General features: G+C 43.2%; 1 protein-coding gene across 3 annotated transcripts in view; it reads left to right on the forward strand.

Moving 5' to 3' along the window:
- CRCP (CGRP receptor component) overlaps positions 1–18,538 on the forward strand; it is a 30,285-nt gene extending 11,747 nt beyond the window's left edge. For 2 of the 3 annotated variants that reach the window (XM_072353640.1, XM_072353641.1), the window contains exons 5-6: positions 5,996–6,053; positions 14,122–15,717. In XM_072353640.1, the coding sequence (XP_072209741.1) occupies positions 5,996–6,053; positions 14,122–14,262 (199 nt within the window). In that variant the 3' untranslated portion in view covers positions 14,263–15,717. Of the gene's footprint in view, positions 1–5,995; positions 6,054–14,121 lie in introns of all 3 variants that reach the window. The other variant, XM_072353642.1, reaches the window with a different exon arrangement.
- The last annotated feature ends 643 nt before the right edge of the window (positions 18,539–19,181 follow it).

Raw genomic sequence — 19,181 nt, forward strand, 5'->3', positions numbered from 1 at the left:
GAAGTCGACACATTCAAGGAATTACTGTGCTGAAAGTCAGTAGTGCTTTTAGAAAGTATTTTCCCCTATTGCTGCCAAAAACTACAACAAAGATAAACCTCTACAATACTAAAGACTCAATGATTTCCTCTGTAAGTTTTTTCTCCTCTAAAGCTTTCAAAGTGAATATTCAACAACGAGGGCAGGAGGGTGGTGTTAGTTTAACAGCAGCACGAGGAGGACTGCTGTTTCCCACTGAATCGATGTGCTTGAAATTAATCCTTTGCTTTGTAGCATTTTATTTTATTTTTTTACATTCTGGTGCAGTTGTCAACCCATAGACTTCATCATGGACAGCTGTGCCTGCACCAAGGACCCACGTGAAGAATACAGCCTGGTAGGTTTGTGCTGAGCATGCATGGACTGAGACTGTGAGTGTTCAAACAGCAGCTCAGGGCAGCTCATCCAAAAACCAAATCCTGTCCTCTTGGTTCAGACAGGAGTTGTCTTGGTTGACGTGAGGCCATAGGATCTGCCTTATGGGTCTGAGGTTTTCAGTTAGTAATAAGGCACATTGCTAACATATACTGCTGTTATTTTGTAATTTTCCCAGCAACTGAAATATACACATTCCTGAGGATAAATCTGGCTTTGCAGTCGCAGATGTTTTAGGGCTTTTTTTAGCTCTCTGTGCTGTATCTTGGCACAGATACCATTCTCTTCTTAACCATGCTTATAGATCCTCCTAGGAACTTTTTCTTCCTAGAAAGTCAGGATATATGTGCATGTATACTTGGGTACAGTCTGGGAGTTCAGAAGGTGGAGGTGGGGAGGCCATGCTCAGCCTCATGCAATAACTGCCATCCCGTGTGCATCCCATAGGAGGCTGCATGCGGGTGATTAACTCTGATCTTGGTTTTATGTAAGAAAACCTCTTTCAGCTGTCACTCACCTTCTGTATGTAATCCTCTCCTGAACAAACAGCTTTCATGTTCCAAACAGAGTCAGTAAAATCCAGACATTTTGGAGGAGATACAAAGACACACCTTGCATGGGAAGTTGTGCTGGAAATACTTCTCACCTTCTGTTTAGATGAATGAAACAATTCTCCTTTCTATTTAATGAGCATGAGTGTAAATATGGTTACTGTACAAAGTGAAAAGGTAGATTCATCTGCATTGGAAAAAGTTCCTTGCATTTTTTTAGATGTAATGAACCATGAGCTAAATTCAGGCATGTTCTGTCTGTGCCCATGCAAAATGCTGCAGTCAGCCCTGATACTGACACATGTGCAAGCTTGCAGCATTTGACTTCCTTAGAACTTATTTCTTGTGAGCTGTGAGAATCCACGTTCTGATTTATGCACGTGCTACCAAGAAATGAGTGGTGCACAGAGAACAGTCAGTTTTTTGTATCAGCATCAAGCAAAATCAGTGCAGTGGGAACTGAGCTTCAGCTGGCGTTGCATGGAGCAATATGCTGCTTGCTGCTAATGGCAGGGGCTGAGGGTCGCAGTCTTGTGGAGAAACAGAGGTGTTCTGTGAGTGTTTGCTGTAAGGGTACACTGAGGATGCCCTTCTGGTCAGTGTGTTTATGATGTGTGGTGAAGATCAGAAAGCACACACAAGAAGAAGGGTTAGGAGCAAAGCTTCAGGAGGATCCCCCAAGGTGAGCTCAGATTACATGTGTGCTTGGAGTGAGCTTCAGTGCTGCTGCCATGGACCTCCCAAGTAAGCAGCAGTAACCATTGATGTCCTGTACACGTGTGCTTGGTGTTTGTTTCCTAAGTAATCTGAGTGGATGGGTATTTACTGAACAGGCAGCAGAAGATGTTATTGGTCTTCATTGCAGAAGGGCACAAAAACATCTACCCGTGCTGGTGGCTTGTGTGCCACATTAATATCAGTGTGCTTGTCCTTATGACTTCATTTGCAGTCAGCTATCCCTTTGTCACCTGGATAATCCATAACTGGATTGCCAAAAGAAAATAATGCCCATCTTCGTTTAAATGATCCTTATCAGGATGATGTTTGGATTGATCAGCAGCTGTCTGGCTTGGTACCAGTTTCCACACAGCACTGGATAGTTGGTCATTTCTGTGTCACCACATTCAAGCTCCCTATAAATAAAGCAAATGCATTGCTTAAATCGTAATTATGTAGTGTTAATATGCCTAAAGGTTGTTATTTTTCAGCATTAATTAGTGTTCATAGTTTCTAAAACCCTGCAACCTTGCTCAAGCACCCTCAGAAGCAAGGTGTCATTTATGTCTCTTTTGGTTCTGTGCACCCTGCTGCTAATTCCTTTTTGATGTTCTGAGTCATTTTTCCAGTGGGGAGCTTTGCAGGTCTAAAACAGGCATGAAGCTTTTCAGATAAAAACATTTTAATTACTTACTTGCAAATTAGTTCTCGTTCTTCTGTAGGTGTTTGGAAAACTGGGAATATTCTGAACCATACGGTCCTCGTTGCTGTAATGCTGTTGAGATCAGTTTGTCCTGTCTGTGTAACTTCTATTTCCTAATAATTTATAACAGTGTTAATGGCTTGTAAGCAAGTAAACCTTTGAGAGGTGACCTTTTACTCTTTGCTGTATTTCTTGTCTTCAGGAAACAAGAGCAGTTTCACTAATTGATTGTTTCAGTCATGTTGTATAATTGCTTTTAATTCATTTCCGCTGCTGCCCGCTCTGCCAGTAATCTCACTGTAATAAACAAGATGGAGCTCTACCTGTTGTGGAATACCTCTGGGTAAGTGAGGTGTGCATTCCTTAGCACAGACACATTATGACTTCAGTTATTTGATCCTGATTCTTTGGTTCTGATATATTTTGTCAGCAAAAGTCTGAGGCACAGATGTGTGCTTGGCCAGGTCCTGGAAAGCAAATAACATGGCAAGCCAGGAGCAGAACACCAGCTTCTGTGTCTTCATCACATGCTGCAGGCACTGAACCAAGCAGTTTCCTGGCTCTAGAGGAAAAAGCAGTAAATCTTTCATACGTTTACTCAGGTGAATGAGACAGGTCCTTTGTGTGCTGAAGATGTTCTTAATATTCTTCACCTGGTTTTGTTAGGACTCCCGCTTTTATGGGAGGTGATGTCTTCTGTTACAATTTGACAAGGGTAGGATTGTTGTTTTTTTTCCTTTTACTGATTCCTGAAATGATCTACTATAAATTTTAAGGGTTTTCAGTACTTGTCTCCCATCTGTATGAAGGTTTTATTTCTTCCTTTCCTTGCTTTTGACAGCAGTAAATGGCAACAGCTATTAATATTGTAGTTTTGACACTAAGGCAGCCAACACAGCATAGTCTCTTGTTGTAAACACCAAGCTGCTAAGTAAATAGATACCAGTGATTAGGAAGGGGGAAACAAAGGCAGCTTACTCACTGCTTCCTACCAATGGAAGCATATTTGGTTTTCACCATCAACTCTCCAAAACCAAAGCAAACTCATAGCTTGGGGTCACCGAGCTAATTGTGTTCCCTTTGTGTTGTCTGTATAACCACAGCCTTCAGACTTGCAGACTAAATCCTGCACTGCCAACAAGTTTGTTAACAGAAGAGGGAAGAAAATGTAAATGGTTATTCTGCAGAAGAGAAGAGAGAATGTAGTCACTGCTGCAGGAATTGTCCTTAAAGACACCAATTTATAATGGAGAAAGTCCTTTCTCCCTGCTGTCTTATGTTTCAGGTACCTGGTTGTGATGTGCCTTATGGTTCCTGAATGGAAGAATAGATCCCTTTCAGAGCAGTGCAAAGTCCCAGAGAGAAGGAGCAGGGCTGGCTGGGGTCCATGCCCGCACGGTCCTTTTCTCCATTAATTAATGGTGACACCTTCAAAGAATACAGCAATGTCTGCTGCCATGTACAGTCTTAAGGACCTTCTTTTCTCCTCCCATGCCAGATCTTTCCCCTTTCTTAAACCACTGTAAAGTGCTTACTGTTAATTGTAACCTCTCAATCTGTAAAATGGGCTTAGTGGCCTTTATAATGTTGTGGAAGACACACAAGTAGGTCCAGGCAAACTCTGGGAACTAATTTAATAAGTAGTTTTTCTTAGAAATGGCATTCCCATCACCAGGGCACTTATGTCCTGGCTAGTTGGGGTGAAGTAGGGCTGTTAGAGTCACTCACTTGGATGGGTACGTGAAGGTCTTGTTCTTTTTGGGAATCAGCTGATGGCCTTTGGAAGCTCTATACTGAGTGTAGCCACCAGAGCAATGTCACTGTCAGAGGATGCTCCTGATGAGTGTGAACACCATGATCTGGGAAGGTTTCCTGCTGCACATGTGTGAATGGTACATTATCCAGGTCCTTACCACATTAGAAGCTGTTAGCTGGTGTTGGGTTTCAGAGGCAGCTGGTGTCAGAGGCTGTGTGCAGTGAGGCAGTCTCTGAAGTGTCTCCAGGCACGTAGGCACTGACCTGCTGCTCATAAAGGCCTGGGCTGGGGATTACAGCCTCTGTGTTCTCCTGAGAGCTGCAAGGTTTCCTTTCTAAACCACCCACAGCTCCAATAAATCACAGGGAAACTCTTTCAGAATCCCTATAAGCATGCATTAAAGGTGCCCTTTGAATAATGGTAAATGTCAGGTTTTAGCTCTTGATGATTGCACTTCTTGTGAACTGCACCTCCTCTTTTAGTATGAGATAAAGAAGTACTGTGTAAACATGGGATCTACTCTCTCCTAGCAGCTGAGTAATAATCAGTAATGATTATTTCAAAAATGTTCTAATCTTGTTCTAATCTCTTGTATCCATTCTTATGCTGTAGCTGTATATTTTTATCATGTAGTGCCTTTGGTACTGTTTCACATACCCTTTTAACCATCTGCTATATCTTAAGCAATGCTATATTGTGTTTTTCAGCTCTAAAACACAAAACCTGGCTCAGATTGTTATCTGGGCTGCTATTCTGTGGTCGATGTTAATGCGTTAAGCTTCTGAAATTAATGAAATATGAATGCTGGCATAGGTCAGTTGTTTTTTGACTTTGCTGTTGGGATGCTCCCTATTTCAGTAGGGTGTAAAGTGAGCGATTTGGAGCTGTTGCTCAAATGTTGTGGTTTGAATTGCAGGCAAATACTTGTTTGTTCACATCTTCATCCCTCCCTCCCTTCCCCCCAAAAAAGATGTTTGAATGCCAATGGCGTGTTCTGCCTCGTACCTGTTTCTTCCTGTTTTTAATGACCAGAGTGTTTCAGGTGATGTCCATGAGATTGCTTGATGCAGAAGCAGAGCTAATGGCTGTTTGGCCAAGAAGAATCCAGAGAACAGTGGTTCTGGATGAGCATAGTCATGGTTCTGGATGTACCAGGAATTTTGCTGCGGGTTTCAGTGGCGCTGAGCTCCCTCACTGAATATTACAGCATTCTGTGTTTAAATACCAACATCAGACTGATTTTACTGACATTTTTCCCCTATGCTTCTGTCCAAAGGCATAAGTGCAAAAGTATTGGCCTTAGCCCGTTGTAATAGCAAAAGTGCATTGGGCTGAGCTTTGTGGGTTGCAGACAGTACGTGTGGCTGTGTGGTTACAAGCTTTTTTCTTCTCACCATTGCAATTTCATTGTGCTAAAGGAATCAATAAATTATTGCCATTTGGCTGCTGGGTTGTGACTTCTTAGGTATGATAATAGTTCTTGTGGTCGTTTGTTATAGCGAAAGCTGCTGTGATCTTTGACAAGTTGTTCTGTATTGTTGTGCAGCAATTAACAAAGTAGCAGTGCGTGTTTATTAAAGATTGTACTGGCAAGTTTGTGATCTAAGGGCTTCTGCCTTGCTGAATAGGTGGCAACAGCGTGTCTGTACACACAAGGAATGTCTGTACTTAAAATGCCCTAATTGTCGTGGCAATTAAGGTATGAAACCATACCACAAACCCTGTCACAATTACCCTTGGCAGCGGCTTTTCATCCTTAAATTATCAGGAATGTGTTTGTATCTTAACAGTCATTTGGGGGGATCCTCAAATTATATGGTAACACGGATTGTTTGACGCTTTGTTTGCACACAGGGCTGAAAAGCTGCAGTTGCTGAACCACAGGCCTGTGACAGCAGTTGAAATACAGCTGGTAAGTAACAATGCTCCTGACTGTTCAAAGCTTAAATGAAAGCAGCTTTAACCTTGAAGATCAGTTGAGTAATTACTTTCTCATGGCTGGTGATTGAATGCATCCCTTTATATGCTTCTTTACATTCATGGTTCCTAATCCCCTCCGCTTCCTCTTGGAGTCCTCCCATAGAGACTCACCCATCTTTCTCTTAGACAGATTCTCCACCCGTGTTTGCATCATGGTCACATATTGAAAATGCCCAACAGAATCATTAAAGGCTGATTACAGTGTTGTTAGACTGTATTTACTTAAGTCTTTGTTGCTGCTCTATAATCAGGGACTTTGCTTCTTGACAACTGTCATGACATGATTGTTTTTATGACAAGGTTTTATCTTAGGGTAAAACCAAGCTCGCTAAAACGGAAGGAGCAATGATAGATATGATATCTGAGCCGTTGTGCAGAATGAGAAATGGGTATGAGACGACCTTCGAATGGAAAGTAACCATCATCAGTCTGTTAAGCATGATTCAGTTGTAAAGAAGGATTGTTGCTAAGTAGAAATAGATGGACCGTGTTCTCTGAAGTATTTCTCTGGGGGACACAAAATCTTGTCATAAAGAAATTATTATAATAAAGATATTTTAATAAAGATCTCCTACATTCAGAACATCTGCTTACAATCATATCCTGAAACCAGTTTCCTAGTAACAGGCTCATCTTTTGCTGAATAAAGGGGAAGGATTAAAGAGATGCCAGTAGGGCTGTTCTTTCCTACCATGGAGCAGAAGCTGCAGTGCTGAGGGCATCTCATTCTGCAAAGGAATTTGTTCTGCCTTCTGTTACTGAAGAGATCAGTGTCAGTCTTGTCATCAACCCGACCAAGAGCATCAGATCTTCCTGGGTTGTGCCTAGGAAGTTATTAATAAGCAATGGTGTTGAGCCCCTCTCCTAGCTCTGTTCACTGCATGTGCTTTAGGCGTGGATCCATTGTATGGCTGTCTAAGCAGTATCTTGTCTTTTGGTTGTTTTTTTTTGCCTTCCTGAAGTGCAGTCATCTTTTAGTGGCTTTCAGGTAACTGCATTTCTGTCTCTTTTTCCCTCCTGACTTCAGTTCACAGTTCCTAGCTATCAGTGAGGTATAGGGAATAGTGTTGCTGTTGTCATGGTTGAAGTTCAGGAGGCAGGTGTAAAAACAATGAAGCAGAGGAAGTATCTAAAGAGATGCAGAGCTCCTTGGTGAGACTTACAGAATACAGATAAGAGGTTGGAGTTCAGTCACCATCAGAGTCTTTTGAGCACAAAACAACTGCTAGGAAGCTGCAGACCATTTTGTTGGCGAGGCACTTAGCAAAGAAATGATTGTGACTTTGGATTGCTGCAGTGAATCATTTCTGTTTTCTGGTGAGGGCAGGTGTGGCAACGCACTGTCTTTGAATGTAGAAAACCTCTGTTCTCAGAGCATCTTTGAGTATACGGTAATAGCGAGCTGTGGGGGCTTACCGGCACTGTTCTTTGATGGCAGCAGGGAGAAGATTAGCCATGCATAGATTTCATGCTGGCAAGTTGATTCACTGCGATCGATGGATGACACAGCACTCAGAGCAGTGGATGCTAGGTGTAAAATTGATTCTCTTCTAGTCAGACTACCCGCTGTCACTCAAAAGCTTGGAGTCCCTCACTGGATTTAAAGCCAGACATTTCTGACCATTTCATACAATAGGGGCAAATCCATTTCTTTTTTCTTAAGCCAGTTTTCAAATACCAAATAAGCCATATCTCTGTCACTCCATTGCCCAAATAGTTTTGCTGCCTCCAGCTTGTGTTTGTGGTTGCCTGGCTGTGGAATGGAGTCAGATTTACCTGATGTGCTTTTAACAGCTGATGGAAGAGGATAGTTATGTTAACAAGAAAATTGGTTAAGATGTTTTACTGTCAGGTTCTTTCATAATTCTTTTTACATAAATTGCTGTATTGTTCCTATTTGTCTCTTCTGGCCTGTGTGCCAGGATTTACTTCCAAACAACAATAGCAACAAAAGGAGCATGAAATTCTAATCCATATCCCACTGGGTAAAACACTGTACACATCACAGCTATCTTGACCTCCTGTTTTAATCTGTAACATATGTTGTTCCTGGCTCAGCGATTCACAGAGGAGAAGAAAAGCTGGTGATGTTGATCTAACCATCACACTTAATAGGTCTGTAGATGAAGCATCTTCTAATGACCAAATTGCTCCACATTCTTCTCTCTCGCTGGAAAAATGGACTTTTAATTCTGTGCTTTTTAAAACAAGTTTTCCATCTCGGGGTGGTTCGTAACTCTTGATGTCAGGCTGGTTACACTGAGCGCACAAGATTGTCTTTTATTATTTAACAGGAAATAATAATGCAGTGTACTCTGCTGGGAAATGGAAGATGTTAGAGAATTGAGAGGTCTCATTTTTTTCAGCAGTATCTTTTGCTTCCCACTTTGCATAGGCGTTCAGTTATCTCAGGAACATTAGTTCAATCACCCAGTCTTTTTCTTCTTTATGTCCTTATTTTTTTCCTGTTACCATATTGGTGCTGAACTGCTTGGAATTACTGCTGGAGGAGAAAATAGCAGCTACTTCATCATGAAGTCGTACCTTCTATACTGGAGGTGAATTACGTTCTTGATAGCTTTGAAAGTGATGGAATTCCTATTTCCTTTTCATTGTAGTTGACTGATTTGTGGGTTTTTTAATAGAATTCTTAGCTTATTATTCAAATAAACAATAGCTCTTAACCCAAAGGGTGCTGAGGTTGGTTACCCATCAAGTATTACTTACCTTGGGAGTTTCTCTGTTCTTCTAGGGCTTTTTAAGAGTTCCTTGGTGTGTGCCTTGACTCATCTTCCAGAAGGCCTCACCTCAGGAGGCTGAAAGAAGGAGAGCTGCGTTTGAAAGCTTCAGATAAGCACAGTGAGGATGGAGCCTCTTTATATGTTGACGTTACTTTGGTTAGCGGAAAAGATGAGGGATGATTATAGTTAGTGATAGCACGTCCCTAAAATAATGTGTGATAAATAAGTCTATACAAGTATATATACATCTGTGTACTTACTGTGTGCTCACACATGCCCATCACTGTGAACATACAGATTTACATTTCCATGTTTATGTTCTGAATAGCAAAGCCATTGTTGAGCTCTGAAATTACCTTGATAGGTTAGGGGTTATTTTCTGGTTTCTATAAAACCTTCTGCAGTTCATTTTTTGCCACGAGGACTTAACAGCAACGTTGCGACAGGACTTAACGCCTTAGTTTAATTCTGTTAGTGTTCTGATTTGGAAACTGCAGTTGTTTTGTGTCTCTGAGAAATTTATACATAGTATTGGATTAAAAAAAAGCCCAACTACAATGAAATTGTGCAGCTGGGAAGGGCTGCATGGTAGTAAAATATCCCACATATGCATTTGTTTAATGAATGCAGCTCTGGTTCCCAGTAGCGGTTACATTGCTGAGCAAAGCATCTGCCACAGCTTAATTCTGCAGCTGATGAATGATTTGTCTTTCCATTCTCTTGTAACAAGAGTCGAGTGATGGATGATGAGTGCATGTTTTGTTTTGCTGCGTAGAAAAGCTGTGCGCGCAGATGTACGTGGAGTGGAAGAATGGAGCTGGTAGGTAATGAGAGATTCTGTGATGGGCTCTCAGAAAGCCCAGTCCATGGGAATAGAGTTCAGTAGTTTGTTACTGGCTGCTCACAGATGCTCAGTGGGGATGGAAGATGGAGTGTGTGGTTGCTCTCTTTTGGGCGTGCTTTCCATTTAGTAAATATTTGGCTAATTTTGAGAAGTTGAGCTTAAAGTCTGTGTAAGTCTGTTGGGCCTCTCAAGCACTTGAAATCAATCTGATAGCTGTGACTTACTGAGGTGCTTAGAGCAGGTGAAGTACTCATCAATAGGCTTCTAGGTAAAAATAGCACTCTCAGAGCTGAGCAGCACAGCAGCTTCAGCTGACTTAGGAGGAATTTGTATGTATTCCTCAGTTCTGATACGTTTTTAATAATAAAGTAAGAAACAACCGTAGGTGCTCTGGGTTGAAAAGTACCCAGGACCTGCAGGGTGAATGTGCTTCCATTTGTTTAATCAGTGAGCATTTCATAGCAATTACATGACCAAGTAAAGTTTTGCCGTGTCCTTGATACCTTCTTTGGTCTTATACATCATGCTGGATAATGCATTAGCTGAGGGAAAAATTGCTTAGTGCATGATTAGATTGCAGTGAGAGTGAAACAACACTGAAATTACTATTGAAGCCTGAGTTGAACTTAACCACATAGTTGCATTTCATGGGAAATTCATACTGTATATATTTGCAGTTAGTGTTGATAGGCTATAATATTTGCTAAAACAACCCACACTAGTTACTTTGGAGTAGCATAAACTTGAATGCTGGAGAAGTGATGACATGGGATTTATTTATTACAAGGAGCAGCACAGATGACGTGGCCAACTGCCTTTCTCTTGTGCTCATGTGAAGAAAAGCTTCCTCTCAGCTCACTGGAAAGAACATGCTCGTCTTGCTGCACATGAGGATGCTTTTATCCGTAAACTGTGGCGCTGTAACATTGCCCAGTGCTGTTACTTGCCTGAATATCAAAAATCCACTGTTTCAATGGATTTGATTTCAGAACTTTGGGGGTGATACCCCACCATTTGCACGTGGCGCCATTTCCATTTGCTTTGTGTGGCACTGCCAACATAAACATCTTACATCACCCACTTACTAAAACATTTGCATTTTTGTTTTCCCTAGTATAAACTTTGCATTCCTGACTGCTTACAGTCTGAATCTGTTGCATGAGCAGATTCAGGCAACTGCAAGCTGGAGGTTAGCAAGGCTTTTTGATACATATTTTTTCCTGTATTGGTAAAATTCTTGCTGAAAAGTCAGATGTTGAACACAGTTGTTCCTTTATTCTCCTCTTCTGTTCTCCCTTGTGCAGTATCATAACCTTACTTCTTTGTGCTTTCCATAGCAAAGGTATTATAGTTGCAAATCAGAGAATGCTGCAAACATCTGTTGAACCTGAGTCACCTTCTGCTTCCCTTGTGATATCTGTTTTCCTTTAGAGCAGTTTCATTTGTCTCTTTGTCTACACGCTCTCTGTGCTTGATGTTTGAGTTTTCCTCTTTACTGTGCTGCTTTGCTGCTTCCTTGCTGCTTGTGTTTTCCTAAAGCTCACGCTGTTTCTTTGGAAGAGCTGATTTTTCATAGCTGTTGCTTTTGATCCTTTGTGCTTTTGAGTAGCATCGCAGCCAAATAGCACTGAAATATCAGCACTGTCTGTCCTGCCAAAACACGGACCTTTATCAGTAGTTTCTGGTGGAAGAGCTGGCAGTGAGGATGCACGGATCTCAGGCACCGAGAGGTGAGTCCACAATGAATTTGCTGCAGCAACCGAAGGAATGACCTCTTCCCTCTGACAAATCTGTCAACAGAAGGGAATTCGGAGATGCATCGCCTCTTGGATCCAGCATCTTATTTTGAAGGAGCTTTTCTGAGCAGTTCAGTCTGAGACATCAATTACAGCACTGATGCACTTGGAACATGAGAGGCTATTTTTTTTCATCAACTTTCTTCAAGGGTGTGATTTCTTAAGCTGCCAGAGCAGCCACTGGAGCTCATCAGTCAGTGTCCTGAGCAGTGTCTGAGTCCTGCAGTCTTGTGTTCAACCAGTTCAATTGACATTGACATGAGTGTTCATAGTGGGAGCTGGGACATTACTCTTCAGCACTCAGCAGCATGTAAGTGTAAGAAGCAGTGATCAGACTTGTAAGTACAATTTGTCATCAGTGCAAAAGTTGAGCAGGGTTGCTGCTGATCTAGAAATACTGTTATCTATTAAAGTTCTGATCAAGGCCTTCTGTTTAACTTGAGTTGTGAAGTACCTGAAGGTACAGGAGATCTCTGCCTGGAGAGAGAGGTGGATGCCCCATCTTTGGAGACACTCGAGAGGGTCTCTGAGCACTGATGGGGCTGTGGGTGTCTGTGTGCATTGCAGGGAGTGGGACCAGATGGCCTTCAAGAGTCCCTTCCAACTGAAGTGATTTGATGATTCTCTGATTCTGTAAGAAGTTTATGGCAAAGGAAGGGAATGGAGCTAACGCAGGGAGAGATCAAATTTAAACAGGGAAGAAGGGCAGACTTCAAATGACCCAATAAATCAGATCTAACCCAGGCAAGGTGCCAGCTTTCTGAAGATCTGGAAGCAATAACAAGTGCAGGAGACATTGGCCCTGAGAGATAAATCAGCCTTAGGTGATTTTGCTTGTCTCAAAGATGTCCATGGAGGTTTTAAGAGCTGTGAAGATGTGGCGCTGAGGGACCTGGTTGGTGGTATGTGGTGGGGCTGGACTGGGGTTGGGGATCTTAGTGGTCTTCCCAACCTTAACCTGTGATCCTGTGATGTGGGCTTTGTCGGGTTTGTTCAGCTCCTGCTGCTGTGGTGCTGTCACCTTCAGAGCTGAATGCAGCAGTCGTTAATGACACTACACTAATAACCCTGTCCAAAAAGCAGGAAAACTACAAAACTGAGCAGCATAGATCGTCTGGGGAGTAATGGCTGTGTCAGCAGTATTGGCAACAAAGACTATTTATGCACTGTAACACATTTCATTGCGCAGTGTTAATGCTCCAAGGTATTCCAGTTAACCTGCCCACATGATCACCTCTGAGAAGCAGCCCTGAAGGCCGTTATCTGGTACCACTTCAGTAGCTGAAACAGTTGCTTACACAGAAGGGTAATGGTAGGAGTGTTCTTAGCATATTTTAACTTGTAATATATACTGTGACAGCTGACAGGAATGAGAGCCAAAGCTGTTTTTCAAGCCAGGGTCCTACAGTAGTTCCTGAGCTAACCATGATTTGAAAGCCACTCCACAGAGGATTTCATCCTTTGATCAGCGTAGCTCCCAGAAACAGTCATCTACAAATGGATCTTCATCTGCCTTTTGCTACATGAGTGGTTTGTAGCATGCATGCTTTCCTCTCATCAAGCGGCTGCGGGTAATGGCTGCTGAAAGATGACCCGATTGTGCAAAGAGGACTCATAGGACATGTCATAGGACATGGAGGGGAGGGGGGAAGGTAATTGAATATACAACTCTGGTTTTTAGAAGGCAGGATGTGTCTGAATGGCTGATAATTTGCAGCTAGAAATGATTAAACCTGCATTGACTTGGAACTGTAATTAATATCAATCACCACACTTCAAAGGACGTTTTAAAGGACTTTGCATAAAAAAAGCAAATCTCAAACCCTGCAGTCCTAATTGGTTTCATTTGCGTTTGAAGAGTTCATTTGGCTTATGCCTGCAGTCCTCTGACAAGCTTTTCCTTTTAGCAGCTGCCTATAAATTAGGGCAGCAGTTTTTACTGGTAGCAGCAATATGAGAGTTCCCGCAGCTCCACAGTGAGAGTAGGTCCCTAATTAATCTTATAGAATTTTATTGTTGATTCATGACAGCACGTTTTGTGTTGCTCGGAGCTTTTATGTGCTTTCATGCTCTGGAAATTCGCAATCAAAATAAGTTCTAATAACGTATGGCTGCTCCAGGCACAGGTGGCTTCTTTTATGGTGCAATTACTTTCCTTCGAGGTGCTGGATGAGATAGCCAGGTTCAGGTAACCAGTGTCGTGTTATCTTGTTTCACTTATCACAAGAACACACAGTTTGCTCAGGAACTTAAGATCTGGATCTGGAAGGCAGCTCTGCATGTGAGCTGATGAAAGGCCTGGGTCAAAATACGGATGCGTGGATTGGGAAAGGTTTGAGGAGAAATGGAGATTAAAGGTTGCGTTGTGCGTGCTGCTTTCCTTGTTTTGAAGAAGGCAGCGTCTCTTTATGGAGTGCCTGTTGTCGTGGTTAACAGCGGAGCTCTTCATTCTTCTGAAAATTCCAAGAGTTCCACTTTGTTGGAGCTCGTTACGAAAACATTCTACAATGTCTTTCATCCGTTGAAAAGAGCATTTCCCAATTAGTTTAGTCCTTTGGTTTGGAGCTGAAGGCAGAAGTATGGGTTTAATGATTCCAATGGATTGTTTTTGACCTACAGATGGTAGAAGAAAGCGAGGAAAGGCTGACAGAGGAGCAGATCGAGTCGCTTCTCCAGACAGTCGCCAGCATTCTTCCAGGGGATCCAGAAGAACAGCAGAGAGACTCAGCAATGGAAACTGAAGGCAGAGGCGGCCAGTAGCAGGAGGCATCTAGACCAAAGCCAGCAACAATTTCAGCACAAGAGAATTGGTTAATCTTCTATTTTTTTACTTGATACCAGTTTCAGCTTGTATTGGGCATCACTGTAAAATGTATTAAATTTGTCTATTACTTGGAGGTGATGAGGGAACCCGTTGTTTACCAGAAGGCGTGGAAGAGAACACTATTCTTCCAGCATATTGTCTTATACTGGAGTGATAGTGACTGACTTTGCAATGTAACAGACAAATTACAGGGCACAAAATGGGAAGCTTTTGTATTTTTTACATCACCCATGTAACAGCTGTACGTTTGAGTAGGCTAATATACAGCTGGCAATGTTTTAATTATCACAGCAGTACTATAATTATAATTGCTTTCAGATGATGTTGAATTGCCCAACTGCTTTTTGGAATGTGATTTACAATACAAAGCCAGCTTTTGGAGCTGTGAGGGAATAGGGCTGCTGTCAGACCTGTGTGTGGAGTAATGTACAGGAACTGCTTGGTGTCTGTTTGGAATACATGAAGTCATCTGATGGCATCGTAGGAGTGAGAGGATCTGTAGGTTGGGTAACTGCTTTCAGGGATGTTGGACAATCTGTAGATGAATGGTAGGTGCAGATGATCAGCTAAATAAATGTACTGCCCTGAACATGGCTGGATTGGACCAGTTTTGCAGCAGCTGAGGCTCTGGACTGTAATGCTAAGGTTCTTAGTAATACAAACAAAAGGACATTTGAGAGTGAGGTCTGTGTTTTCCCTTTGAGTGTTTGTTCCAGTGTTTGTGTATAAGCAAGTCATAGTCCTGCCAATGGGCTTTGACTGTGGAATAAATGAATGAGTCAACACTGGTTTCTAAGAATGAAAATCTGTCATGTCTGGAGGAGGATTTTTTGTGTACTGAACTTTGATTAAAGATTTCAGGATCAATTACTAAACATTGATGATTAGAAGAAATCTTATGTAGATACCCACAGTCATGAGTTACACCCGCTGCTGGTTTTATACTTCAGACCATTCTTCTGTAACTGCTACAATGGACTGTAAGGAGAAATAAAGTTTGAAGCACATCCCGGGATTTTTTTTGACCTGACGATCCAAGAGCTTGAATCAGATTATCTGCCTTTTATACCCACTTCTGCCATGGTTTTATTTGGTGATCCTAAGTGAGGAATTTACCCTCTTTGAGCCTTAGTTATGCGATATAGGAAAGGGAGTGATGATACCTTCTGCTGATTGCAGGGTTTTTGATATGCATTGCCTTGGTATTTTTAAGCTGCTTTGATGTTTGGAGAGGAAAGGAAGGCATTGGAAAATATATTTGTGACCTCCTAAATGTGATTTATCTTACATTAAAGGCTCCTGAAGACTGAAGGCTGATGGTGTGCTTTGACTGGGAATGTTAAGTGCATTAGAGTTAAAAACCCACAGTGCTTTTTTGTGATAAATTGATGTCTATATTTTCTCCCTAAACGTGCAAATAAGCCATAAGAAATTAATAGACCATATCACAGAATTATGTGAAATTGTATCTAAAATTAGCATTTTTACTTTCCACAATCATTAATGTTTGATGTTCCGTGGCCTTGGGCTGCAAGTGTTTACATTTCTATCTGCTATCTGCATTTCCTAAACTTAGGAGGAGCAGTTGGAACCAGATTGAAAGTATCTTTACCCAGTAAGAATGTTTTAACAGATCTATTAATAAGGGTATTCCATCTTGGAAGCTGCTGATGGTACAGGTGAGGAACTGCTTTGTCTCTGAATGGTTCTAGTGTTGTGTTCACTCTCAGATGCTTTCTTTGGAATCCCAAGACTGTTTAATGGAAAGCAAATGTCGTCTTGTTGATGCGATTCCATTTTTCCACTGTCCTATATATTACTTAAAGGATCTGCCTGTCTTCCAGGGCTGCTTTCTGCTTTCCTAACTAATGAGTTTCCCAACGCCATCAGTGCGGTCTGTTAGTTCTCTTGGAGGCAAGGCAGTGTGGAAAGAGCAGCCCGGCGATGTGTCAAGTGTACATGAAAATGTAAGTAGACTTAGCAGTTCAGTTGGTAATTTTGAGAAGAAAAGCATAGATTACGCTCAATTTTCTGAATATTTAAGCACATGTTGTTTTTCAGACTGCTCATTTCTTATGTGTTCCATGTGTTTATTCTCTATTCAGCTTTGGAGTGCTGGCTGCTTGACAGCTCTGGGTGCATGCTGCTCCATGTGCTTCTCTAGGAGAAAGCTGTCAGAATTATCCTACTTTGATCCTTCAGACTACATGGATTTTCATCTGCCTTGGCTTCTCTTTTTATAAATTCAAGGCTTGGGAGCCTTCTGTGTGTGGTGATGTGGCAGTTCTGTCCTGTTCTGTTGGGTTTTTTGTACATCCTGGTAGACAAGCAGATCTTTTGTACCAACCTCAATGCTGTGCCCTTCCCTCAGCCATCCCAGCGTGGCCATGTGCTTGTGTATTTGAGGTGCTCTCCCTACAGGCAGCTGAGTTATGGATTTCACAAATAGAGCAGTGCCAGACATCGCAGCCTCGTGTTCATGACAATTACCCTACCATAAAGGCATGTCCTGTGTATGCTGCAGGTCCCTTGTCACTGAGATAACATGGAGCTGAACTATGTGATGAAATTATTTTCTAATGAGAACATCTGTGCTCTTGGTTTGGGAACAAGATCAAGTCTGAGTATGGGGCTGAGCCAAAGGGAACACCCCCTGCTCAGCCCTGCCTGTGCCCCCTTCAGCAGGGGAAAGAGCAGTTAAATTTGCTTAGTGGCAGTGACAGGGTCATATTGGTGTGGGGAACCTGAATGATACAGGTGCCAGGCTGGTAGATGTGGACGTTGCTCTGCTTGACCACAGTGGCACTGATGCACCTGAGCATTGACCTACAGCCCAGCTTGGGTCCCCAAGTGAGTGCTGTGGTTGATGTTGGGGGAGACCCCAGGGACTGGGAGAGAGAATGAGCACCCCACTCTGACTTGTCCACTCTGCTCCTTTAGGAACCTGCCTGGAGCCCATAGCTCACAGAGCTGACAGGAGACAAAAGTGATGTGTCCCAAAGCTGTCAGGGACTTGGATGATGGAATCACAGAGTCATTAAGGTTGGAAAATCAGTTACTGAGTCCCACAAAGATCCCCAACCCACCCCACCATGCCCTGACTGCATCCCTCAGTGCCACATCTCCATGGTTCTGGGACAACTCTAAGGATGGGGACCCCCCCACTCCCTGGGCAGCTGTGCCAACAAATTACCACTCTTTCTGAGAAGTTCTGCCTAATATTTGGCGTGAACCTCCCCTGGCACAGCAGTCCATCCTCCAGACTGAACCATCCCAGATCCCTCAGCCGCCCCTCACCATACTCCAGACCCTTCACAGCTCTCTTGCCCTTCCCTGGATCCCTTTGGGAAGGGATTTGGGGTCAAGGCAGGCAGAGAGCGGCTTGTCTGCGGGATGCTACAGCTCATCAAAATATTTCAACAGCAGCTTGGATCCATCCAACCCCCACACCCTGGAGGGGCCCAGGGAATTACTCTGAGAGGCCCAACACACCCTTACAGAGCACAAGCGATGCTCTGGTCCTGCCATGGGGATGGGCTCCTAGTGTGAGCCCTGCAGAGGCTGGGGCACAACTGGGTCGGGGTTGGAACCACCGCAGGCGCTGACGGAGAAAATGTTTTGTGTTCCCACAGCGAGTGATCCCCCTGCAAGGGTTTTATTGAGCAAAAAGAAATGCTTACGCTGAAAAATCCGAGCCTTGGCCAAAGTGCAACTAAAACGGAGAGAACGCTTAGGAAACATTTGTTAAACCCTGAGGACCTTTACGTGCCATGAGTGTGAGTGTCCCAGTGCGTGGAGCTTAAAGCGATTTCTTTGCGCGTCGATGATCTTTATTTTATTTGCTTGTGTTTATGAAAGTCACCTATGGGTTACAGAGATGCTGTTAAAGTTTGAAGATGGTTAAAATAAACCAGCCTGGTGGGGTGAGAGAGCATCTGAAAGGAGGAGGGAGCAGGCATTCTGCTTTTATTTGGGATGTTTGCTCTTCCTTGTGCAAAAGACTGGGCTGCTCCCAGCTGGGGCACTGTTATGTGCTGATGGCTCTGCTGTGAATCCCATGCTTTGCTCTCCTTTAAGGGCAGCCTTCCCTCCCTTTCCTGCACTGTGTGGTGTGAACCCCACCGAGCTGCTGAAGAAAATCCAGCACTTCTCTATGGGGGCAGGCAGAAATTTCATTGTTCATTTGAAAAATAAAATAACACCCAAACCATGTGCTGATGAAGGGCTCCTGGAGCCAAAACCTTCCCCCATTACCAGATCCTGGGGACAGCAGAGGGTGGCTTGTTGGTTCCCAGTTGGTCTGGGCTTTTCCTCTTAAAAGAGATAGAATTAAAGCTCAGCTTGGATGCTGTTCCCTCAGCTCAGTCAGTTTTCTCCCAGTGTTTTGTCCAGAGCCATGCAGTGCTGTCCTCAAACAAAAGGTGACACTTTGCATTGGTCAACCTGTGCTGGGGGGTCTGGGTTGGGAGCAGCCCCGAGTGATGAGTTTGCCTGCATGTAACCCGGGGGGTCCAGATCAGCAGGGATCCTCCCCTTGTAAGGGATGGCGGTTGTTTTTATGGCTGGTTGGTTGGTTGGTTTGTTCCATTCAAATTCATCTCAAAAAGGTTATTTTTCCCCATTTGCATTGTTCACCGATTTCCTTAGAAACCTCAGTGGGATGCAGCAATTAAAGCCCCTTTGGCACAAAGCAGTGGAGGTGAAGGAGAGAAGGAAGCACAGAAACCCAAAGGGATTTCAACCACTTCCTCGCATCACTCTGCCCCTTCCTGCTGCCAACGCAAACACCTGTGGGCTCCGTCCCACACACAGTGACACTGGGGGACCCACAGAGCAAGACAATCCCAGCACCCCA

The sequence above is a fragment of the Excalfactoria chinensis genome, chromosome 19 (genome assembly GCF_039878825.1).
Source record: "Excalfactoria chinensis isolate bCotChi1 chromosome 19, bCotChi1.hap2, whole genome shotgun sequence".
Taxonomy (NCBI): Eukaryota; Metazoa; Chordata; class Aves; order Galliformes; family Phasianidae; genus Excalfactoria; species Excalfactoria chinensis.